Source organism: Hermetia illucens, chromosome 2 (assembly GCF_905115235.1).
Source record: "Hermetia illucens chromosome 2, iHerIll2.2.curated.20191125, whole genome shotgun sequence".
In the NCBI taxonomy this organism is placed as follows: Eukaryota; Metazoa; Arthropoda; class Insecta; order Diptera; family Stratiomyidae; genus Hermetia; species Hermetia illucens.
The window spans coordinates 87299230-87326261 of record NC_051850.1 but is presented as its reverse complement, the minus strand read 5'-3'; the positions used below and the strand labels follow the sequence as shown (position 1 = coordinate 87326261).

Genomic DNA, 27032 nt, shown 5'->3' with positions numbered 1-27032 from the left:
GCTCCTTTGCAGCCGTTTCTTACTTTCTACTTTTCTCCAAGTAGAATCTTCGTGTCTGTCTGTCCGCCACACGCATTTTTCTCGGAGATGCTTGTAGTGATTGACACCAAACTTGGTGGAACAGTCTGCTACATAATTCTACATTGACTTTATGGGGGGGGCTTAGTTTTGATATTTGCTGGAAACGTGGGGAGTGCAGGGGGTTGAAAGTGATCATTTCTTGAACGGACCCATTCTCAGAAATAACATAACCGAAAAATCTGAAAAAATTCCAGAGACTGCCACTATATGGTGCCTAGGCTCCGAAATACCTTCCACACCAATACCTGTTCAAATAAAGTTAATAATAGTATGTTACTATAATTTTTAGCAAATTGCTGCAGAACCCCCCTTAAGTTCCTCCTAGCATCACCCAAGAATATAGGCTACAACATGGAGCATAACCCTACCAACTTTGGTGGAGATTACACCATTAGTAACAAAGTTATAATAGATCAAAGTAGTTGCTTCTTTGCAAATTCAAGACTTTGAATGTGGATACTCTCACATAATATTTTCGACCTGTTTAAATTGTTTCTAATGCAGAAAAACACATTTAGACCTTCAAAACCATTCATTATCCTTACACACCTCTGCGCTGTGAAGCTTACGTCATTCAATTGATCTTTTTCGTTGCGATTCTTCTCATTTTTAAATTTTTGCATATTTTCAAGTTGATCTCTCTCGCTCTCTTCCAGTTTCTGTCAACTATTACCCTAGCCACTTCTTCCGGACTTGCCTCTTGGCACGGACCATTGCAACTTTAAAAAACCTTTAAGCCCAAAGCATATCTTATGAGTGTAGTTGAGAAAATTCGCCAGTCCACACACAAGTAGCAATATTTTCTGTAATGTCCCATATCGATCTGCCAGTATATATAGTTTTTTTTAAGTTTCAATGAATTCTACATACTCTGTAGAGGAGGACGTTTGAAACAGCAGTAAAATCTTCTAGGAACAGCAGCAGTAGAAAAAAGTCTAAAGATTCATCCATTCCAATGCAGAAAAGATCTCCAAGCTGCAGGGCAACTTCTTTGTTTCTTTATCGATATACGGACATTCAAAGCGCCTTGAATTCATGCTGACTCATCTGAGGAACTCTTCCGACCTTTTCCTGAATTTGCTGTCTCTTCCTAACCTCTCCTATGATGGCCCGATTTATCGCCATGAAATAAGTCAATTAATATCATATTAAACTGATATGTAGTTGAAAGTAAGTTAAGAGCAAGAAGTATCCTTGCGTAACTTAGGCTTTTTTTACACGTGTGTTGATAAATTGTTAACATTTCACCCCTTGTAGGGCAAGTCTTTTGCACATCACCTGATGTTTGACTTGCCTTCATATTGACAAATTATATCGTGGCAGGTAGCGATCATAAAAGGCGCCCGAAACAGCCTGAAATGGACCGGGACAGTATTAAAAATTTAACCATATAATTATTTTTCTGTTCAAAATTTTCTTGTACATCATTTCCAAAACTAAAAGCACTTTTCGAGCGAACTCTGTCGATTCTCTGATAATTCTAGAATAACTTAATCCCTTAAAATAATTGAAAACACTACACTCCTCAGTCTCCCTTCCATTAATCTTCATTATTTACAAAAAGTCTTCGATAATTATTCGTTAATATAATATTTCTAACTGAGCCTTTCTCCACGCATTACGCGAAAGTTCACTTTTTCGACTCAAATTTCCAATGTTGTGAATACAAGTGAACTAGAAATTGATCTTTGCCATTATTTTGACCCTCGGTGTTTTTATATAAATGTACACAAACACATGAAAGCTGCATGTGAAAATCACCCCTGCGGAATTTAGCACGTGTCGAGGAGTGGGCCAGATTCACTTGCTTCCTGCCAAACGCTCGGCAACTGTGGTAGGCCAATTCAGATTGCGCCTGCGTCTCTCCAAAACCTTGCAAGGTGCCAAGGAGATATCGCTGTTCCATGGAGGACATCGGGACTGTAATTGGCACACTAAGCAGTCTACGGTTTTCTCTTATAGCGTTCAGAAGCGAAAAATAAGAAAGTAGACATATTCCAAATCGGTTATATAATCCTTCTTCCTGAAGAATCCTCATTGTATTTACTCTTCTACATTGTAAAATCTCTCCTTTGTAATATTTACTCACTTTTCCAAATATTTGTAATTCAGTGTAGCTTAGTGCAAATGGCTTAAAATTTGAAAAGTATTTAGTGCTGTGAGAAAGTTCTGATTCGTGATATATTGACCAAGGAGACTTTCGAGAACAATCTTTCCACGGACATTTTATGGAATAGCGCAATAACCTTGAAATGGTTACTGAGAACGGAACTCAGGTAAATACCAACTTCCATGTACTGGCCGCAGTAACCATCCCTGCTAGATCTATTATTTTCGACTAGACGACGACTTTTCCCTCATAGGAGTACCATTTTGATTTATCGATTTTCCTTTCTTCCACCATCAGTCCCCGTTTTTCCATCATATCCGCTTCTGCATGTAATTAATTTTATCGAAGCAACTTTTTCTCGGGTTTCCATATTCTTCGTTCTTATCTCGGAATAAAAGGAAAATACTTTCGCTTTGTCGCATTCGGATCGATATGTTACAGGATTTCCACGAAAATGGACGGACTGAAGTATCAACCAAAGGGTAGGGGTCAAATCATTAAAAGGCTGTCGGGGCTCTGCGAAATTTTCTGTGTATATTTGTGAAACCATAGCGTCGGAATATTTAAAACGGTGAGCGAACTGAATGCATCCTGTGCACGAAAAGCCGGTATCCCACCCACCCCAGGCCAACCCGTGAATGACGAATCACTTGTTTCGTACGAGGATTTGAACGATTCGCACGTAAATTGGGGTGCAAATCTCCTCAAGTGCAGTCACTTGCGACAAGTGAGTCAAACTCACCGACTGGGCTAATGGAGGGGTGCATATTCATAAAGCGCAGTGAGCAGAGACTCCTTTCTTTTTCGCTGGGAACGAAACGTCCCGTCCTGAGCGGACGTCATACATCCTGCGGTGAGCTGAGAAGCCGGCTTCGAATACTATGGGGGATCGATAAAATCCTTTTGTCCTTGTTACGAATATGTGTTTGTTCTTATTAGGAGCATATATGGCCTCGTTAACACGCGCTGAGGGTGTATGCGCTACATTTGTGCTAGGGTGTGGCAACGTTGCCACGCTAAACAATCGCGACACCTGATTTGTGAACAGCTTCTTGAGATATTCGGATTAAATGATACTTGAATGCATCTATAATGAGGTCAATTGAATATTTTTGATGTCCTTAGAATTTATCTTGTGTGGTGCAAGCGCGATTCAGCGGAATTGATACATGCGTGCGAATAGCATTCTTTTTTTCGAAATTAACGGAAAACAACCTACCCATATAAAAAATTAAAAACCCGCTAGAGAGATGAAGTAATTAGTGGAAATTACTATCCAAACAAATTAGTTCATTTATTCTCTCATTATATGTACAAATTTACATACATACATGTGTATGCATCCTCAAACTCCGGGAGGAATGCTAACAAAATAGATATTCTTACTTTAAAAATATTTAACAGAGTGGGGACCTCGAACCAGATTAGCTCATGGCCTATAATGATGGGCACTTGTGGAAATTAATGTTGATAAACAGCTTAATGACACTAATGTGTACATAGGATCAATTTACATAATTGTCTTCGAGCATCGGAATTAAAACGCAAATTACAGTATAGGTTCCTAATTTCTTACACAGTTAGTCAATATTTCAAGGTTTCATTGGACAAATGGCAGTGATTCTTTTCGTCAGGCCAACTGTCCCTATTGGAATCACTGATTTTTCAAATAGTTTTTGGCGAAAAAAGGAAATTTTAATAAAATAAAGAAATTATTCCCAAGAATTGTCAAAGGACCTGTACCAAAATTTTTAGATCCCCATGTCTAAATGAAAATGAATCTCTTAGAAGCAAAAGTAATACTAATTTAGCCTTCATTCTAACAAGCAGTTAAATCAATGGGAAATTTCACCTTCAATGCCCATTGTTAGATTAAAATATAAATTTAGTTTATATACGTTCCCCAGACGCAACGGGATTCTAGAACGGACATAAAGTATGTTGTTAATATCACACTTTTTCAGAATGTTAGATTAGGAAAATAATACTTACTGAAAGGAGAGTTTGAAAATTGAATAACCACAATAAATTTTCATTCGTGTTTATGCATGTATCTCGGGGGCGATTTAAGGCTTCAAAATTCGGGCTGTACATGAAACTTTTTGACATGATTTTCACAATATTGGGGTGAAGTTTAAGCCAAAAAAGCGATTTTTCGAAAATTTTAGAGCGGCTTTCACCTAAACTTGCATAGAACAGAAACAAAGACGGACACGGAAAACCTAAGAGACAGAATCTCTGTGTTCGTTTCTGTCTGTTGAAGTCTTTAGACTGGGTGCAACATACAATAGTAACCAAAATGGAAATGTTCATCCCCACAGCTGATTCAGAAGTGTTTTCCACCGAAATTTTAAAATTGCTGAAAAAAAGAAAAAGGTTCTACAAGCGAAAAGCAAGCGAATGTCCTTTCATAAAATATTTTTTGGACCAAGCAGCGTTAACAACAACGGCTCCATCATTCAAAGTAATCGTCCATGGTTTCTATACTATACATTCGCTGGAAACACTTCCGGATGAATGTCCTTAAAATGTTGGTTCCGCGCTTTTGAACTATGAAGATTTCCATTCGATTGTGTTATTAGAAATCAGAATTACTATCTTTCACACTGATGCAAAGATTTCGTATTTCTGGAATGGCTAATATTGTTTTCTCCTTAAGAAGTGCATATATAGTTGAAGCCCGATAATTCGTATAGTCAAGGGGCTGACGATCTGGTACGAAATATCGTGATTATCAATCATCGGGAGTGCAAAGACAATTAACTCTGGGGCCCGGCAAATTTCTACGGAAATACAAATAATCGATGTATGAATTAACGGGACTCCACTGTATTGCGTTGGCCTTTTGGATTCCACATTTGCCATAACAACATTAACAGCTTTACTTTTGCGTTTACTCAGGCGGGATCAACTGCTATCTGCAGTTTGCATGCAGTATGCAAAATTTCATTCATGGTGGTTGGAAAGATAGTTACCGTGTAAATAGTTTCGAGTTTAACTTAATGATACATATTTGCATGTATTTCAAAAGAAAATCGAAGTGTTTATTAGAAGATGATAAAAAAAATTTAATTCGAATTTACTTAACTTGTAATGCCGGAAAATGGCTTCGCTCTACATACAATACAAAAAGACTAGCCTTGATTTTATCAAGCGAATCTTCAAGCTGCTAACAGTATTTTGCAACAGCGAGCTCTGTATGGGCAGCAATAGTACGTGCTACACCGATCCACGAATATCCTACAACATGCGTATACTATCTTCTTTACATGAAAATGGGATTCACCGTCTTTGTCGTACTATTACACCCTATGATTTACTGATAAAAAGTTCAAGTTGTAGGTTTTTAAGATTTTGTGTGAAAAAAAAACTTTATTCAAATCGGTGCAATGTCTGTCTGTCCGTTTGTCACACGAGCTTTACTTCGAAGCCGCTGGAGCTATCGTCACAAGATTTGTTAAGGATATGTCGCCTTAAGAAAGGGGGGGGGGGTCAAATTTTGCATCAGTGTTGCGTTTCATGTGAATCTATTGCACTCTAAAACGTGTATGGCGTCATCATTATATAAAGTGAACTCATGTGAACGGTGGAGTTGGAGACATATCAAGGAATATTTTGAATTTTTAGCTTCATACTGGTGGCAAAATGTGGAAAAAAAGTTTCTCACATAAGGTGAACATAAAACCTTTATCCAGATTCTGGTATTCCTACTTGTTTCAAACATGCTTTCTTTATTATGCGAGTCTATGTTACGAAGAGGCAAACCTAGTATCAATCTGTTCTGATTTCATTGTTTTTTATGCGACAGCACTAGTAGCATTTGTAGAGATCCAGATGCCACATATTCCTCGATTACTATCCTCGTGGTTGGGGCAAGGTTCAGAAAGAAGAGAAGCGTCTCACAGCCAAATTTAGTCAAATTCAGATGACACTAATAATATGGATTACTGAAATTGTCAACTTATACATATTATGGTGATATGATTTGATTTGTCAATATAATATTTGATAAGATGTAATTTTGTCATTATTTACTTTTTCTCAGTTTTTTTTATTACATTGAAAAGCCAGGAACGGCATAGATCATGCATAAATTTACTGATTTACTTTGAATTTTTTGTACATTTATGAAGTGGAACTAAAATACTCCTGATTCATCTGATTTCTTACCTAATTACCTATCCCCCATTCTGAAGGATAATACTTCTACCTCGAATTGTAACGATCGGGTCAGAGTTGTTTCTACCTAGAATATTATTAGTATTCCTTGCCATACCAAATAAAGATATGGAAAATAAATAAAATAATATATAAAATACACTCTTTTGGAGGCCGTTTAACGAAAAATAATATCTGCGAGTACTCTAGAAGGCATAATAGATGTTTGTCATTTTAGAAATCTTATATGTAAAAGTTGTTGTCTACGGCTGATGAAACAATTTAATTTGCATTTTCTGGTCTCTGTATTGGTCATTGTTGTAAACTGGAAACTTTGAGATATCCCACTAGATTCTTCCAAAGTCGTTCTTTCAAAATTGGAATGATGTTTCTTTTATGTTTATATCGAAATATAGGGGAAGGGCGTTGGTTCGCCAAAATTTACCCGTTCCCTCCCATTTTTGTTGCAGTATGTGTGCATCAGAAAGACCAGGCGTTATGGCAGCTCGGTTGGATCACCCTTGACCTCTCAATTTTCATCCATGCATTCAACTCTTGGTTTGGTTTAGTAGCCCAGCAAATTTATGGTTTTCAATAATATTCATTTAGTGTCGTACGGAAGATCGCGGTTCAAATCTCACTGGTGGCAGTGGGATTTGTATCGTGATTTGACGTCGGATGCCAGTCGATTCAGCTGTGAATGAGTACCTGAGTTAAATCAGGGTAATAATCTCGAGCGAGCGCAATGCTGACTACATTGCCCCCTACAGTGTTCTGTAGTGTACCGTTCAGTCACAGTTAAGCGAACAGTTTCAGTGGATAAAAATTTCCTCACGATAGGGCTAGTCTTTTGAAGATTTCCACCTCTATAAATGTGGGAGGAATGTATCGTTGAGGCATGATGACACAGCTAGATCTTCGTCCTCTGACTTACTTCTGTGCTCTCTTATGATATCTCGTGAAAACAAATTCTTAACATACCCACGCGGCGTATTCTTCTACTTTTCGATTGCTTTTCATGACGTCAATAGAAAAATAATCGTAAGTGTTCAAGACATTATTGACAAAACTTCGTTTCCGTGAAAAATTCGATTTCCAAGGACAAGTGCTATAATGTTGTAGAAATGAAAAGTGAAAAGAAACCAAAAGGGCTACAGTGGTTTTAGCGATAATCTAACAAATTACGATGACCGGATGGCGGAAGAAAATATATGTTAATGGCTTATGGAGTTATTTCCGGCGATTTTTAGGATCCTGTTTAACTATCCCGCCTGTTACGCAGTATCGGGCTTTTCTGCATTACATGATTACAGTGAAGTGCTGCTGAAAATGCTCTTGCTAAAATAGAAGCGCAAACGCTACAAACAAAACCTTAAAAAGGTACACCCACATAAACATACAAACTCGATATATGGGTGATGCATTACTCAATTTACTGGACTGGAATAAATGGAAATATCTCTCTTTACACGAAAGGATTTTATGAATATCACAAGAGCCGGTTTCCAACTTGACGAGGATGATTCACTTAAGGCCATTTCCAATCCCTCCTCTACAATTTGTTCTGTCTTGTAGCGGGGTCGGTTCAACCAAGTTGAGTTCGGCACTCTTCAGAATCAATCACGGATGTTCTCATTTCAGACGTAGACATAGCATGTTATACTTTTGGTGTCTGGCTGGTTGCTCTGCCACTTAATATTATCCTAAGTAGTTTAGTCACTGACGTTTTCTTCCTCAGAATTCTTTTGGTAAATAATAACGGTGTTATTATCAAATCCCACAATATCGCTATTAAAAGATGGCATTGGCGGGTGAAGGGGATTATTCTGACGCCTTTTACATTGGAAAATGTCAGAAACGAACTATCCGAAAAGCGGAAGCGAAGCCCTTGAAATCACCTACAAAATGAATTTTCAAGCGGCTTGATAGCTGCAAAATTAATTAATTTATGACTTAGTAGTAAATATTTTTATTCTCCTGTTTTGGAGTATTTAATGCACATTCGAACAATCATATGTTAATGCTTGGATGAATGTATATTCCCATTCATATATAATATATATCCACCCATATGTGGTATAATTATACGAGAAAGTGTGTAGCAAAGGAAGGAGAGGAAGAGAACACCTGTCCATTTATATGGCAGTAAAAATAATAGCAGTGCTGACTCTATGAACTGTAAAAGGCCGAAAAATGAATTTCAAAGTTTGATTAAAACTGGAAAATAGTGATAAAATGAAGCCAACATGTGTAGCAAAGGTAAAACGAAAGTAAATTTATATAGAAAATGTGAATTGAAAAAAGTGAAACACAATTCATTACATATTGTCGAGAAAGGAGAGGTAAAAATAATAGCATTTAACATTTCGTTCAAAAATAAACAAAAACGAAATGATGCTTGGGTATCAAATTTTAACAAAGATAGGTTCAATATTTGTTTGTGTGTCTTTTAAACTTAATAACAACTTCCCAATGATGTTTCACCGGGCCCACAAACTTTTGACGCCTTTCAATAGGGATCGCTTTTCAACACATTTTGCTACAGTTCTACAGTAGTACAGTTCAAAATTCACTACTATTTTCTGGTTTTTGTTCCAAACAGTTTTTTGACATCCGTCAAAAGATTTTCTATTGGATTGGGGTCACACGATTAAGCAGGACACTCTATTATGGCACTTTCATTGTCCCACCCAAACCATTCTTTAGACTTTTTGCCTGTATGTTTTTGGTGATTGTCCTGCTGGAAGACCCTTTTAAGAGGCATTTCGTGGTCTACGTAGATATTTTAGTCCACGGTGCTTTTTATCCGGTTCATTAAACCAACCCCATAGTAGGAAAACATAAACCTATATCATGACGCTGCACGCTGCTCCGTGTTTATTTATTTTCGTTATAAAGTGAGAATTGTATTGACAATTCGGTGAACCTCGAACATACTGTCTTCCGTGCATAAAATATTTATCTATTTTTAGATGGGTCACTCCACATGTTGTTTTGCAAATTGAATCCTTTTTGTTTCTGTTCTGTTTCGAACTGTTTCATTATATGGCTTCAAATTGAATGTCTCTTTTATATAAGTTGCAGGTAATCACGGCCTCTTCTTCGAAAATTTGACGATACTTATTACATCTGAGGTCGGTAAAACCCCTTTTTGGACATCGAGTTTCAAGATATTCACTTTAGCGTGATACTGACATTCAGTCTTACAATTTGCACAGAAGCGACAATTTTGACCTACTACAATTTTGCTAGTAATAGTGCGATTTTCGCCAAACTTGGTCCAACTACTAAAAATTATAGTTATATACCATTATTAACTTTATTTTAACAGATATCGATACGTAAGGTATTTCGCAGCCTAGGCACGGTATAGTTGCAGCTTCGTTATTTTTTTCAGATTTTTCGGTTGGCTAGTTCTAAGAATGGATCCCTGGAAGAAATGACCATTTTCCAGCCCCCGCCCTCCCAACTATTGCGTTAAAGATCTGAGCCAGCATTGAAAAGTACTGACCGAGAGCTTTCATTTGATGCACTACATGGTCATATTTGGTGAGAAAAAATTATATGCGCTCTTTTGCATGTATGAAGTCCCACATATCTGATCACTCTTTGGTGGTACTCGCCATCACTCGCGGTTGCCTGAAATGCGCTTCAGCTCCTTCCATGACTTCCCGAGACGCTCGCACTCGTCCTCTCCTCTTCTGCGGGAAGTGCCCTTGGCGTGACCCACTGGTTGGCTATCTTGGGAGAAAGGATTCCACTGCATGGCATAGCCGGCAATACAAATGTCGCCCTCCCCTAATGTATGACCTATCCAGTGTTCGGCCTGTGCTCCGACCAAGTTCTTCGTTCCACATAGAACAATGTAACTCATTGCATGCGTTCACAATTCCGACCTTTACACAAAATTTCGTGTCAATCAGTACAGTCGTTTCTGAGAGAAGTGCAAGTGTCAGACAGACAGTAACCGATTAGGCTTTGTTTTACTCAAAACTTTAAAATTGTAAAGAAAGTCCCCACTGCTATTATTTTTACGATACTTCTTATCAGAAATTGATTTTGACAATAGTTCTGTAATAGTCAGCTGCTGCAAATTATATCCATTTGGACAATTCACAGAAAGTAACATTTAGTAGCAGTCAAATTCATAAAAAGTGAATGTAAGAAATTATAATATATTGAGAGGAATGTAATGTGTGATGTAACACTACTATTTTTTACCGCCACTGTACATACTGTACGCTCGCATACGTACTATATGGACGAGGAAAAATAATATTCGAACAACTAAGTGAGGATGGTTTCGTAGTTAAAACGGGTGCTTGGAGCCCACTAAACTGCTTGAACTGCCTATTCCAGATGAACTTCTCCAAAAAATTCTTTGCAGTTGGAAAAAATTACGGTTGCTGAAGGGTTGTCTTATGCTGCCATGTAATATGAATGACAAATTCAGGAAACAGCTATAAAATAGTGCACCAATTACAAAAAAAGGCGAGGAAGAACTCGACAGCGATGACAATTTGTCGCATGAAAATTAAAAGAATGTATCATCCATCTTTTATCTCTATCTTTTCATATTATATAGTTTTATTCATATTTATTTGAGATCGGCGTATCAAAGAACGTCTCAAATCTAAAATTTACCGCAATGTTGCCCGTCCTGTCGCCCTCAATGGTTCTGAGTGTTGGCCGACTATAAAAGACATTGAACGGCGTCTTGCGGTAATGGAGACGAAGATGTTGCGTTGGACTTGTGGCATGACACGATTTGATCACATCCGAAATGAGGATATCTACGATCGTTATGGGGTTGCACCGATCGTGGAAAAATTGCGAAAGAGGCGTCTTCGATTGTATAGTGACGCAATTCGCGCTAACGAAAATTTACTTGCCAAGATTGTTCTGAACATCGAAGTCGATGGTAAACGACCAAAAGGCAAGCCGAAGCAACGGTGGCTTGATACGCTGGATAGGCATTTAAAAGCCTCGGGTGGCTCAAGTGCGTAGAACGCTGAGCTATTGTAGCGGAAGTCGCGGTTCGAGTCTTACTGGTGGTAGAGGAATTTGTTATCGTCATTGGATGTCGGTTACCAGTCGACTCAGCTGTAGATGAGTACCTGGGTAACAATCTCGGGCGAGCGCAATGCTGGTCATATTGCCTCCTACAATGTACTGTATTGTACGGTTACGGTATTGAATGAAGTGCTCTAACAAACCTCAAGGCCCTGATCCAATTGGATTATTGCGCCAACAAATATTATTATTATATCCCAATTTAATAAATTTTTATTTATTTTAAGGTAGGATGGGTTTTACCCGTAAAACAAAAAATGCATATTGAACATATATAACTTCTGAAATACAAGGTAAACAGAAGTTGATACCAAATTTTCATGTAAATCCATACATCCATACCGCATTTTCACGCCAGCGACTGGACTAAATGCATACCCGGTGAGTTTGCGTGGTATACGACTAAGCACCTTCATTCACGGGATCGCTTTCCAAAGCTCAAGTCCAGCCGCCATAAATTACGATGGATAATTTCTCCAAAAAAATTACTAGACCCAATTTTTTCACGCTGTGGGACCTACCGAATCCAAAAGTCGTCATCCTTCTCTGCTACAGTGATAGTCACATTGCATATTTACCTTTATTTATGAATATTCTGATACATACAAACTAATTATTGATGTATTTTTTTTACTACATATAAAATAGTTTGAGTGGTAAAGCGGATAATTCCAAAGAAGTTACCCAAAATTGCCTCCTGGAGTTTTCACAGGGAAATAATTGTTGAAAAATAATTAAAGAGTAATGGAGGCTACTGAACTTATCTAATCAACTTAATTTTTATCGGGCACGAACGTATGCCATTATATAAAACTGTTATGGCTAAATCAATATGGTCAAAGCTTTTTTTCGTACAATTGCTTAATGAGATCATATGAGGAGTCTAGTTCCTAAGTGACATGTTTCAAAATTGTGATATATAAACTTTCCGGCTTTCCTTCAGGGAGAAAATGGCTTTCAAACTCGGCTTTAGAATCATCAGTCACATGGTCTTGGGAATTAGTTTTTCCCGATTCCTGAAAAAAACGTGTTTGGAACATATGACTTCAGGAATAGCCTAATCCTAGATTCCTAATTGTCAACTGTTTTCAGAATTGAAGAAAGGTTCAGTTAGAAACCTTACGTTTCGGATATTGCATCTAAAATACTGAGCCAACAGGCTGTTTCAAAAATGCGGTTATGTGAGCTTAATAGCTAACTCCTTGTCTAATTCGTTCTATGCCTACACTACTTTCTTAGACTAAAATTAATTTCAAGGTAACGCTAAAAATTTGCAGAAAGTAAAAGGGTATCAGCATCACAAACAATAAAAAAAGTTTCGAGCTTGTAGGCTGCAAAATGCATGCACACATGTCTCCGCTTTCATATATATGGAGACCTTCTGTCTGGTATCGATCCAAATATAGTGGTGAGCCTTGGCAACGTTGCAGGACTTCCTCGAAATTTTATGTCAGGATTTGTCGCTATATGTACCCTGCATATACTTTGAGGTTGGGTCATGCGCACTATCTTATATAACATCTGCTTTATGTAAATCCACACAACAACTCCAGACAGGAGATTTGTTCTCCAACATCCATCTACATAACGTATACATAATATAAGCTGGAACTGAATTGCCAGACTATACGAATATTGGAATGGTAGAAAACGGGCCGGTAAAAACGGGATGAGCAACTACCAGAATAGTTGAAATAATCCTTGTTCACGGTCGGCGAAAACTATCCTAGCGAACACAACTTTTAGTAGGCGCACATCATAAGACGTAGCACCATCTTTACTGGTTCCGAGGTTGTGATTGCAGATAGGGTTGATAAACCACATCCTTTAACATACATAGTCACAGTTTCTTTTGAGTTCTGCTAAATGAAATATTTTAAATGGAGGCGAAACCCTCTCTTGTTTATGCGTGATGTAAGTTTTTCCGGAATATGCATTCGCTCGCACGGCTTAGTTGATTTAAAGCTAATTAATTAGAATATGCTAAACACGCAATTCAGCGATTGCATCATTCGATACAGGCGCGCCTTTTTCCGCAAAACGTAGATGTTTATATGCAAACGATTGGGTCATCCTACAATAATAGGAAAATCAGAAAGTGATTGCTTGAATTTTTTTTCTGCCACAGATTGAATTATTGCTTATTCGGCCTGAATATTTCTAATTAGTAATGTTTTCTACTTTTCTTTAATTTCAGTCCGACGGAAACACTTCGTTTCTGCGAGCGGCCAGAGCTGGAAATCTTGACAAAGTTTTAGAGCACCTTAAAAATAATATCGACATTAACACTTCCAATGCTGTAAGTATTATAAATTTATAACAAAACTACATGATTCGAGAGACAATTGAGAAATTGCAATTTTTGTTGAATTTTTCAAAGAATAGTTATTGAAATATGTGAACAACAAAAAAGGGCTGTGTGCTGTGTTTGCATTCCTTGGGAGGCTAATCTGATATTGTCATCGCTCCCCACCCCCCACTTTGAAATTTTTGCTATCGGAATTCTTGTGGAATTAGAAAAATAACCAGAACGGCATTTACTTTAAGTTCAATGGGTGTTGAATTTGTAACCAAACAAGTTCTTTCAACTTGTTTCCTTTTTTACCTTCTCTTTAAGGCTGTATATACCTACTAAATAATGATTTCAGTTTAATTCTTCGAATAACCTAGAAACTTTGCCCTTTCAAAATTATTGTTCAGTAACGACACTCTGCTGGTACTTTCGTTCTTCTAAAAGTTTTAATGTAAATACCTCCTCCCGCTTCAGCAGTTTTTAACTAGCATTTAGCATTTCAATGCTGGTCCTATCAAAAAAGGTTTCGGTAGTGTAAATATTGATTCAAGGGCATTCTTGGTTGGCTCCGCTTCATGGTTTTACCTATGTAGTTCTAGCTTCGTTATCCAATTTGATCGCTTAAAACTTGAAAACACAACCAACTGCAGAAAGGTGAATATCATAGAATAAAGTAGAAAGTCGTTCGGGAAGTAAATATGCGAAACAGAAATTGGAATTAATAACTACAAATTATTTTCTAAAATTAAGCTAAGAAAGCGGGCAGATGCCCTTTACGTAAATAATACATCAGATAACGAAAATGTGGGGCGACCCACTCGCGGGAAAAATGGCTTCGCAATGGAATGTCGTGCTTTCCTAATGTGTAACCTATTCACTGCCACTTTGGCCGTCAACACATTCACGGGTATCTAGACTGCATCAAGCTAAAATGCCACGATGCAGAAAAATGTTGATAAAGGTTTGGAACTTTCGAGTAGTGACATATACAGAAGGAGCATAAGCGCCCAGCAGTCTCAACTTGAAATTGATGTTGAGATGGTTGAGATTTCGAGATTATGAACAAAACAGCAGAAACTACGCTTTCTAGATACGGAAAATGTTGAAGGCCTCCAAATGGGAAGAGTAAGATGATCAGCCAGTCTGAGAATTTTCACTTTGTTAATATTTATCTTCAGTTCGAACTCCTTTGCATCCTTCTACAAATCCAGAGCCAGACTCCTTACGAGAGCAACAGATATCTTCAGCATAGTCGGGGTTATTGACGAAAGATGTCGTGGAGGTCTAACAATCAACGATTCATATATACTCGACTTTGTATTACTTATTTAACTCTCCTTGAGAGAACATTATGTTCTTTGTCATAAGCCTGACAATACGAAGTTAAAATTTCTTTCTAAAGTTCCAGCAATAGGGCCAAAACGGGGAAATTCCGCGATAATCAAATGTTAGTTCGGCTAAGATGATGTATGTTTTCCTGTAAATAGATTAACTTAAAATTTTTTTTAATAATAAAAAAATTGGTTCTAATGCTGACATCCAGCTAGAAAACGTCATTCGATATTTATGATGGCAGCCGATACTGTAAAATAAAGCTGCTTTAAAGATATCATTAAAATCCTTAGGATTCAAGTATCTAAGCATTTATAAATTTACAAAAACGCAATTGTAACCGCATCCGCATCCATAGCTCTAATCCTGGAACTATTAAATAATAAAGGCTCGGCTAATCTCCTTATATCTATGATACAAAATTTGAAAGCTGTAAAGCTATTAGTCATTTTGGGAAGGATTTTGTACTTTTATCTTCTAGAAGAAAATAGTTGCACCCCGTTATTTTTTGGAAATATCTCTCATGTAAAGGTATCATCGCCACTATGCGCCCAAAAATGATATCTCGCTTTAAAAGGAAATATTTCCCAATCAAAACTTATTAATACTGGGGAGTAGAATATCAGTACAATTTTTCTTTTGGGATATGCACCTTCGTGCTTGCTGGATTAAAGTGAAATGGAAAAATCTAGGCCAACCAACATTCGAGTAGTAATACTTAATATGTATGGAGTAATAATTTAATGAACTTCTCCAATCAATGATAAGATACCGTTGGCCCAAAGCACTAACGCAGATCAGAAACGAATGTTATCGAGAACTAAAGGAAGACAAAAATGCAGATCAATATATTCCAAAATGAAGAAATTATCTAGATAAGAAAAAACCATCTGGTAATTAAACAAGTCGGGAAACCGGAAGTTTTACGCTTCAGGTATAAAAGGTTTTGTGTTTCCCTAAGTGAGGAGCATAACGCAGTTCTCCATTGGCTGACGGCATTGACTCGAGGTATTTAAATCGCTCAGTTCTGGCAATAGCAGAAACCTGTCCAAAACTGAGCGATTTAAATATCTCGGATCAATGCTATCAGCCAATGGAGAACTGCGTAATGAAATTACCTCACGTATTAAAACAACCTGGATGAAGTGGCATTCCACTAGTGGTGTTTTTTGTGATCGTTGTATCAGCGCACGTCCCAAATCTAGAACTTACTTCAATGTCGTCCATCTGCCGCTCTCTAAAGTTCTGAGTGTTAGCCGAATATAAAAGACAATGAACGGCGTCTTGCAGTAATGGGGATGAAGATTTTGCATTGCACTGGTGGCGTGACACGTTTTGATCACATCCGAAATGAGGATATCTGCGATCGATGTGAGGTTGCACCGATTGTGGAAAAACTGCGAGTGATGCGTTTTCGATGGTGTGGTCACGCAATTCACGCTAATGAGAATTCACTTACCAATATTGGTCTGAACATCGAAGTCAATGGTAAGCAACCAAAAAGCCGGCCGAAACAATGCTTGATACGCTGGATGGGGATTTAAAGTCCTCGCGATAACATCCTGATCAGCCATTTGATAAAATAAAATGACGAAACCGATCACGGCGAGCCTACCCTGTTTGTGAACGGGACAAAGGCCAAAGAAAAAGAAAAAGATGTGAAGAGCGATGAGTGCGCGACAGCTTCGTGTCACATAGCCAAAAATTCCATTGCCCTCTATTTTTTAGAAAGCGATTTAAATAAATCATCTGATGGAAAGCCCTGTGTTGATAATGGTCAACCTCATACGTTTTACACTATGAGTTTAATTTTGTTAACAAATGCCAAGAATTTAACCTACATCAGATATAAAAAAGGGATGTGGAGAATTAGATTCTTCTTGAATGGAATTTTAATATTTCACTTGAATGTCAATTATTTTCGTTAATTATGACGCCAGCATCTTATTTGTATAGCTTAGGATGCTGTTAATTCGCACGAAATTGCTAAGTTTGAACTGCTATAACTTTGGCGTTAATGGCCACATTTCCATGAAGTTTAGCACATATATACGAAATATTGTCCTCTATGCTGATACAAAATTTAGAAGTCCTAGGATGAATTTAAAGGGGGTTTCAGTAAATTTCTAAAAATTGGTGATATACTATTAGTAAGTGTATTTGAGCAGATATCGGAATGGGATATATTTTGAGGCCTAGATTTAATCTAGATGCACTACCCTGATTTTTTTCGAATTTTTAGGTTGGGGAGCTTCCGAAAATGGGTTCTGTCTCACTTTAAGTGCGTACATTTTGACTCCTCACTCGCGCACTTTGCAATTCACGACAAAACTAATATCAGTTACGGAAAGTATTAATCGATACCTTTCATTTGATAGCCTACACGACTATATCCGGTGAAAAAAAATTTGAATCACTCCTTTGCATGTATGGGGACCCCCTTTAAGTTCTACTTAAATTTATCCTACTCACTGCGTGTGTGGGATCCTATCTGTCCACCAGATTTTGTTCGGAACGGTTTAGCCATTTAGGAGAAAAGTGCGTGTGACAGACAGACAGACAGTGAATCGATTTTAATAAGGTTTTGTTTTACACAATCATGTTTTCAGTATATCCTGTATTATAGCAAAATTTGATGATTGTAGGAGGAACTTAAGGGGGTTCTAAAGCAATTTCGAATCAATAGAAATAACCGCTTCTGAGATAATAGGTGTGACAGAGGGACAAACAGTAAACCGATTTTAATAAAGTTTTGTTTTAGACAAGAAATGGGAAACTTGGCACTTCCGGTATGAACGTTCCTGTCGATTTCTTATTTAAGAATATTTGGTTCGCATTGATTCCAATTGTACACACACAGATCATAGTGTACATATATTTATTGAGTATGCCGGATAATTCATTTATGTGATACTGAGACTTTATGTCTCAGGATGTGAATTGTATCTGAAGTGAAAGTCTCCTCTGTGCAAACCTGGCCCAATTAAATTTTTGTATACAGATTAGCATATAGTGAGTGAATGGAATGGTACGGTATTAACGGACTTCCTCCTAATTTCGTGCAATATTCAGAAGGAAAGATAAGGAATTAAAAACAAATCAGAATACCGGCAGTTCGGTGCTTCAGGTATACAGATTTTGCGTTCATCTTGTGTGAGGAATTTGTTGTGAACGTTTTTCCATTCGTACATTTCTAAAAACACAAAATATTTCTTGATATACATATGTATGTATTTGCAATCTTCAACCCCACTGTTCATAAAAATTCACTTTTTATGATTATGGCGTCATACACATCTTAGAGTGCAATAAATTTACTTGAAATACACAATTTTGACGTTGTATATCTTGGTATATCTAAGTTATTAATAATTATTGGATGTTTTCAAACTTTTCAAATTCGTGTATTATATTGTTACTTTTAAGGGTACCAAAATTTTCATACTCCTAGGGTGAACTTAAGGGGGTTCTCGAGTAAATTTCTTAAATGTGCCAATATGTTTTTATTAGCTTTTTTTGTGCAGATATTGGAATGACCTAGTTTTCGTATGGATGCACCACTGTGATTTTTTCAGATTTTCGGTTGGTTAGTTTCTGAGAGCGAGACCTGTTACACTTTTCGGGGTTTCATTCGGGGTTTTCATTTGATACGCAACATTAATATATTCGGTGAAAAAAATACACTCCCCTTTCGCAGAACTCCCTTAAACCCAGTGCAAAATGATGCGACTTTTAAGTAAACGGATTCACAGACTACATGTTCTCAGCAAATTTCGTGACAGTATTGAGAGTCTATATGGTGGCAATGTCAGCACCGAAGACGAACCAACCAACAACAGAATAAAACTTTGAGACCGTTGACAATTTCTCCTATCTAGGGTCGAAAATCACAACCGATAACAGCTACGATGAAATGCGCGCACGGTTTTTGTCAGCCAACAGAGCCTATTTCAGCTTGCAAAAACTGTTCCACTCGCAACGTCTCACCATAGGGTCAAAGCTCTTACTGTATAAGACTATGATCTTGCCAGTCCTCATGTATTCCTCGGAAACTTGGGTTCTCAGCAAGAAGAATTGCGCGAATTGGCCGCATTCAAGAGAAGAATCCTCGGAAGAATGTTTGGCCCCCTAGAGGGAAAGTGCCCTCTCATGGGCTGTGAGCCTGATTTGGGTCTAGATTAAGGAGCATCTTAATTGTGCAATGCTAAGCACAAACGGAGATTTCCAGTATAGAGGGAGAGGATGCTTTCCATAAACAACAACGCGCAGCGCAGGAGAGGTTTTCTAAAGGTGACATTGTGATGGACAAGCGATTGGGAGATATAGTCTAGGCAAGAGTAACAACCGCCTTTTCACTAGTGAATGAGTTTCGATTGACCGACTACGAACATCTGATCAGGTCAACCATATCGCGACCTACAATACATTTAGAAGCTGCCGTTTGAATATGCGTAATAAAAGAAGTGCAGTATCGGCTCAAAGAGGATAACCATCCGAAAGTCTTTTATCTTCGCTTGCATGTACCTACTTCGTCTTCTAGCAGAGAAACAAATCTTCAAATACCCAAAGTCAATATGAGTAAATTCAGTAATAAGAGAACTGTGTTACTCCGCAAACCACATAGATGTTCTAAACAACCCTTCTGAGAATAACCCTCAACCACCATCAAAAATGGCTTTATCTCTTGGCTTGGGTGAAGTTGTGGGCTAAATTCCAATTTCGTATCAAGAAAGAGCATTCGGGTAGTCGAAAATCTTCCGAAAGCCTTGTTAGGTACATTAATGGCAGACTTCTCATTCAGCTCGTTTCTCAATCGTATAATATCCGGTGAAATTTCACCTATTGTGGATAAAACGGCCAGTCACGATAACATGCGGATACGAACTACTCTTCCAAACTGAAGCCAAATTATTCTTGCCTTCGATGGGCTCAAGCGAAGCAAACCCGCGAAGCTTGAAAGACTCCCTGCGGAGTTTTCTGCGCAGTTCCTGGCGTCTCCGTAAAGTTATTCCTTCCACTCTTTCATAAACAATTGGAGGGCCATTTGGGCGCTTTCTATTATCGCGGAACAACTCTGGAATCCATTGAGAACTTGATCGACAAAGAGCAGAATAATTTCACTCGGGGTCCTCCAGTGCCGAACATAGTATAACCATTCGGATCTTTATGGAGTATTGAATGGAGTTTAGATCCCGTTTCACCAGCTATTTATCATTTGTCGAAAGACTTTCGACAGCGCGATCAGGAAGTGTATTTGAAATGCGCTGGAGGGGATTTACGGAGAAACTGATAACTGTTACCAGAGCCACATCTGACGGTGCTTGACGGGCTTTACCGAAGTGAAATATCAGCGGAAGTGCATAGCAGGGTCTGCCAGGGTTGCATTTAATTAACGATATTTTTTTTCTCGTTATCAGTGGCGTCATGCTTGCCACCTTGGTTGGAAGACGTGGAAGGGTTCAATGGACGATCTTATTTTTCCTCAAAACACGTTGACCACGCTCATAATATCTGATTGATCTCTCACCGAGTTATGGAATTTGGCCAAATTTCTCTGGAATTTTAAAGGACGCAACTAGGACCGGACTGAAGACAAATCTGACGGGCCATCGCATTCTTGCCGTTTGCACTAATGGTCAATGAATCGAGAGCGTGGAACAGTTTGTAAATCTAGAAAGCGTTGCATCTGTCGACGGTGGTGTAGAATTTGTTTTCTCTCCAGGTATTAACAATTATTTCAATACCAAGATCGAGTTGAAGTGGTTCCGCGCTAATTTTTTCTCTGTGGTATATGAAACCAAATATGACCGCCAATGTTACTCCGGAGCTCCAAGTTTTCATCAACTCATATCTAAGTCATATCATTAGGGTATTCTGTCCTAAGGCAATAACAGGCTTAAATGGCACATTAAGAACGGACTGCAGGTTATGCCATCCAATGGAATCCTCTCTCCTGAGATGATGAGTGTGTTGACCTAGAGACACATTGTGCACAACCGTAAAGGAATAATGTAAACTTTTCGGGAAGTCGTGGGGCGGGGAAAAAGGATGAAGCACATTCAGGAATTGACAATAGTGGTGTGGAGGCGCTGTATTGTGGAGACGCTTACCGGAGATTCGTCGGAGCTCTACACCAGGTTAACGAAACTTATCACCGTTGGAAACTCACCCGCCTGAATGGCTCGCCTAACTGTTGGCCGGAGGTTGACAGCCGTGAGGCTGGCGGAGCTACCACATTGAATAAATAGTCTGCCTGGTTCTGTCAAGAAAAATAGATCCCGTCACGGCATTTGTTTTTGCTTTAAAAAAATACAATGTCTAACTTAATTTAGAAAGGTTAAATAAAATGTTTTAAAAAAATAATAAATTGGTGGTGACGTATGTTTAAATTTTTGTCATAAACAGTGTATAGAAGAATCGTCGAGCCAAGTTAAAAACACGGTTCACAGAGGGATCTATGCAACCCTTGGGCTCACCAAGCCACATAAGCGGTTCATCAACCGAGATAGTTGCCTTTGGAAAGGCGATGTTTAAGTGAAGGGCCATGAAAAGAAATGCGCCTACTACAAGTTTCTCGCCAAAGGGAAGCAGAGAAAGCGATCGCTGTTACCCGGGTGATCCATTACAAGGGTCTTTAGGATAAACTAAACACTCGGGATGGCAAGAGATCTGTATCGAACACTTCTGTTGCGTTAATGACAAAAGCAGTACTTTGTTTACCGACCGGCGAGCCGCGACGGAGAAATGGTGAGAATATATGGATCAGATTTCAATGGAAGAGTTTGTTTATCCTCCACTTCCTCAAGCGCTATCGGCATTTCTGGAAATATGGCAAAAAGTACATCTGATCTGGGTCTTATCCCATACCGTGAAGATTATCGAACACATTCTTGATAACCATATTCGCTGCATCGTTGAAATAACGCCAGGTTTGTCAAGAGCTGCGGAACTACTGACACAATACATACATTTTCATGGAGAAACACCGTGAGAAGCATCGCCCTCTTTACATAGCATTTCTGGACTAGAGAAGGCGCTTGACCGCGTTCCATACGAACTCATCTTGTATGGTCATGAAATTCGGGCTAACGAGAATTTACTTGCCAAGATCACGACCAGCTGAGCCAACTTGTGACCTGGACAAACGCTAAAGGAAAGGAAAGTAAATACATAGAAGTTTTATGAAATATTTGGACATTTGGTTGACGGCGGATCGAATGACCTTCTGAACTTCACTTTTGTCAATCACTAAATATACTTAGTAACATCTCAGTTCAAAAATGCCGAAAAGGTGTTGGCCAAATGCAATTCCACAGAATTTACGACTTTCCGGCGCTACTTACACTTCGAAGCCAAAAGACATGTAATAGGTTGACCCATAATGATTGACCCACTAATGCTAATCAAAATCGCGATGTCTACTCATTTCATCAGGTAACGCGATACAAGCCAATCAAATGTGTGCTAATCTCCTCAGGCAGTCGCTCATTCTTTAATGCCTCATGCACGTGCATGCGGTATCTAGTACGGACTCGTTGGTAAGTCGGTCAGATCGATGCGACCAAAATGTCGCATAGTTTGCTTCTAAGTTATTCCAATGAAGACAAGCTGAAGTGGATTGTCTACTATGTCGCAAATAGATTCATCCCTGCGAAACCTTAAGAAGATTGTGATTGATATGTCGACTGAAGATTTTCTTTGAGCCATGGGGAGTATGAGCGTGACCCAAATCTATTTTTTCTTTGTGGAAAATTTTCCCCGGTGAACATTTTCCATAGGTGAGTAGAATTATGGCTCTGGAAATTCAGAATGTTGAAATTATTTATGTAGATTATAGAAGGTGCTCGTAGTGTTCACTTGGATATGTAGAGTGCGTTAACTACCAGCAACTATGCAGGTCCAAGTGTTGTAATGTTTTTTACCTTACTTGACTTCACTTTCACCTTTTAAAAGAGGTCCGGAAGTTTCACCGGTAATTAGAAAATCGTGGAATATCGCTAATAACATTGTCAATACCCCTTATCCTTAACATATTCCCAGATGGTAGTTTTCAGAAATTGAATAAGAGAAGTAGAACGATAACATATGTAGTTTGATAATGTTCATGAGGTCCTTCTACTCCTTCCATTGCTTGTACATTAAACTTTATTCTGGCCGTACTTTAGCCTTTTCATTTGTTTAATTTAATTTAATAATTTAGCTGTAAATTGAATCGGAAATACTTACATAGAATAGGTTGACTTCAAATCATGTGGAAGCCTTCCGGAGACCGAAATGTAACAGTGCCAACTATCTTGTCAGCTCTGTTGCTCATTCGCTATTCAAAGGATTAAAAGTAAGAGTGAGCGATTCATTTCTAGGACTCAAACAAGGCAGAGTTATACAGAGAAAAAATCATTGCCTTTCTTTGATGATATGCATGAATGTTTTCAGTGATTCTTGGTCATTTGTACAGATTTGAATTTATGTTAATATATTGAAGTGTCTTTCGGGATGTCTTTCCTCCAACAATCTTGATGCAGAGATCGCGTCCTTCAATTCCGAACTCCAAGCAATGATGCGCTGTCTTCGTCAATAGAATGAGTTCAGCACTTTCGGAGTTTTCCCCCCGGTCTTGATCCTTCTGTTCTCCCGTCAAATACCCTTTTATGTATCCGAGTATCGTCTTTCGCAAGTTGGACACCTAAGTATATAAAGTTGTCTATATTTTCCAAGTTGTATTCATCAATCATTATATTTTTCTTGTTTGCGTCCTAATTTTTGTCCCGTTTTCGTTAATTTGTAGATCAACATCGTTTGCTATTTTGTCGCAGTTTACAAAAATCTCCCTTGTTCATGTAAAATATCGCACCATGACGGTTATATCGTCCGCATACGCGACGATTTCGCAAGACTTGTCTTATAAGTTGCTTCAAGTTGAACACTAGAAGAGCCGATCCATCTCCCTGCTTGAATCCGACGTTTATCTAAAATGCATCTGTCACGCTATTATTGATTCTGAATTGCACTGTTGAGTGGTACATTGTTATTCTCGCAAGGCTTACCAGTTTTACTGAAACTCCCAAGTCAAGCATTACTTTGTACAATGCATTTCGGTATGATATTATATGCCTATATTACTTGACGTAAAGAAATATGCGGTGGATTTTCCGGTATCCGTTTGAAGGGCTATTGACTGGCCAGCTATCGACTTGCAGTCTGAAAACCTCCTCAGTATTCATTCCCTAATCATTTTCATAGCGAACAGTCTAATTTTTTTCATTAATGTTTTCATGTCAGTAGGGTATATCACACTTTTGAACTCTTTGGTGGAATCTGATCTTCGTGCAAGATAGAGAGAAACAAATTATGGATAGTTTTCATAGTCCATGGACCACCTAATTTGATAAATCCAGCGTGCATGTCATCTATGCCTGATGCCTTGTTAATATTTCGACATTTGATTGCTGACTCTATTTCTTCCAGGTTCAATATTCCCATTTTTGTAATTTTCTGTCCTCGCTCTTCTGGTTCGGTCAATATGTTGTCTTTATGCCTCGTTTTTCTTGTCAAGCGTTTCTTGACTTTCGTAAACAAACCAATTAATTCTCCAGCGCCAGGATTCATATCCAACCACTTCTTCAGCGTTCTTTACCAGGCTTCCTCGTGAAATTCTGGAAAACAGGACATAATTGTTTTTCCAGTGTTGCTTTGTACTCTGGCCTCACGTCGAGGTTGCTGGATGACCGCCTTTCACTGATGACAATATGGTTTATCTGGTTAAAAGTAATGCTATCTGGGGACGTGCATGTCCTGTTTTTAAATGCACTTCTGGGGGAGACATATCGATTTTATAATTACATTTCTGCAAGTTAATGAAGTATTGGCCGTTGTTATTTGATATATCATGGAGTCTGTATTCTCTGGTCGTCCCTCGATATGTGTTCTCGCTCGTCTTCCCGATTTGTCTCCCACGGTGAAAATACCGAGCAATATTTGATGCAATTCGGAGGCAATGGCTTCGTAGTTCAGGCTATCGTAAAATTGTTTGTTTATTCAGTAATCCAACATTCCGTTTTTGTGGTATGGACCCTTCTCGAGGCTGTTTATACATATTGTTTGGTTTTCAGGAGGATCGCCCCGAACCTCCAAACGTTTACTCATTTTCCCAGATCACACGATTTTTGAGGATAGTGCTACCACAAAACCTCTCCTTTACCTTGGCTTCCGATCAGCATGTTCTTGACATAATATGATTCTGTAGGGAGGAGTATTCTTTCCTCGAACGCAGCTGATAGTTGCCAAGAATGCCGGAATAGTTTTTCTAAATTGAAATATACTTTGTACGCTGTCTGGCGATTTCGTCATCGTAGGTGTTATCTGTTGTACTTATCTATTCTAAATAGGAGAAACTCATCATAGTTTCAAAGTATTCTTGTATTTTTATTGTTCTCAATTTATCAGTGCCACTCGATGTTGCTGTTTTGTTCGGTTTTTGGGACTGACGTCTCCACTATGTATTTCGTCTTAATTTCTGTACTAATATGCAGTTCAAGATTCCGTATTGATCATTGCCTGCTTAATCCAGAGGAAGGCAATTTGTATATCTCGGGTTATTCTTTCAATAGTCGTAATATCGTTAGCATTTCTCAGTAGTTGGGTGGACTAGAAGAAGATGGTGCCTGTCAGATTTAAATTAGCATTGCGTATCGCTTTTTCCAGGGCCTTGGTAAAAAGAATGCATGATAGGTCATCCTCTTATCTTAAACCGCTGTTGATGGTGAAAGGTCATCGCGCATTGGTCAGGGTTAGTCTAGTTACTCTTATCAATTTTGTGGGGATACCGAATTCATTCATGGCTTGTACAGTTTTACCTTAGCTGTACTATCATAGATGGCCTTGAAGTCGATTAAAAGTAGGTGCCATTAATGGCCATTTTCGAAGAGTTTTTCCATTGCAAGTCACTCATAGACAGTCTGATCGCCGATATTCTAGTTGTTGACAAGTTCGTCAAAATAGCCAAGCCATCGCTCCAATCCGTCTTGATAGAATAAGCATTGAGGTATATATGACTTCATCCTGTTGACTTGTTGGTAAAGCGTCCGTGCCTGGTGCGGTTGTTCCCTGGCTTTCTCGAATTTGCAGACCTATCGAGTTTCCTACGGTTTCTTTTGTCGTCTATGAAGTCATTTTTTCGCTTGACGGGATTGGTGATGCGCGAGTTCTTTCGTGGCTTCATAAGAAATAATTTCCCCTGTAGGACTGCCAGCCCCCAATCTTCAGTCTGGAGAACCAGCGAGCCTAACTAGTCCCCGCGGGGGAGAGAGAGAGAGCAAGAACAGTAGTAAGGGATGTACCCTCAGCATAAGCTCTGTGTGTTAGAGGGAGATAGCATGAAAGCTTTAAAGCTCTAGCATGCTATCTCGCTCACTCCGTCTCTTTCGCACTATGAGCTTTTTGGGTGCGCGCCTTGGGTAAGTGGTTTGCGCCTTGGGTAAGGGGTGGGAGCCTGTGCTGTGGGCTTTGGGCTGTGAGCCTTTAGTGGGGGCTCTGGGTGTGAGCCTGTGCTGTGGGCTTTGGGCTGTGAGCTTCTAGTGGGGGCTCTGGGTGTGAGCCTGTGCTGTGGGCTTTGGGCTGTGAGCTTCTAGTGGGGGCTCTGGGTGTGTGCCTTGGGTGAGTGTGCCTTTGGAACCTTTGGGTTTGCGACTTGGGAACGGGGTGTTGCTGTGTGTGTGGGGGCCTGTGCTTTGTCTTGGGGATATTAAGCTCTATTGCTGTTTCTCTTGTTTTGCTGTGTGTCTCGGATATGTTTTGCTGTGTTTCTGAGATAGCGATCTTTTTCAAGTGTTTTTGGGGAGTGTCAAGTTGTTTGTGTGCCTTTATGGGGTATCGATCTTTTTGGTGTGCTTTTTGTGGGTTATTAAGCTGGTTTGGTGTGTATATGAGATAGCGATGTTTTCCGAGTGCTTTCTGGGGAGTGTCAAGTTGCTTGTGTGGCTTTGTAGG

The 27032-nt window shown here is 38.8% G+C and overlaps 1 protein-coding gene across 1 annotated transcript in view; it reads left to right on the top strand.

The window, feature by feature from the left end:
- LOC119648082 (ankyrin-3) overlaps positions 1 to 27032 on the top strand; it is a 183027-nt gene that overhangs the window by 98983 nt on the left and 57012 nt on the right. The window contains exon 2 of the mRNA XM_038049570.1: positions 13620 to 13721. Within this exon, the coding sequence (XP_037905498.1) occupies positions 13620 to 13721 (102 nt within the window). The remainder of the gene's footprint in view (positions 1 to 13619; positions 13722 to 27032) is intronic.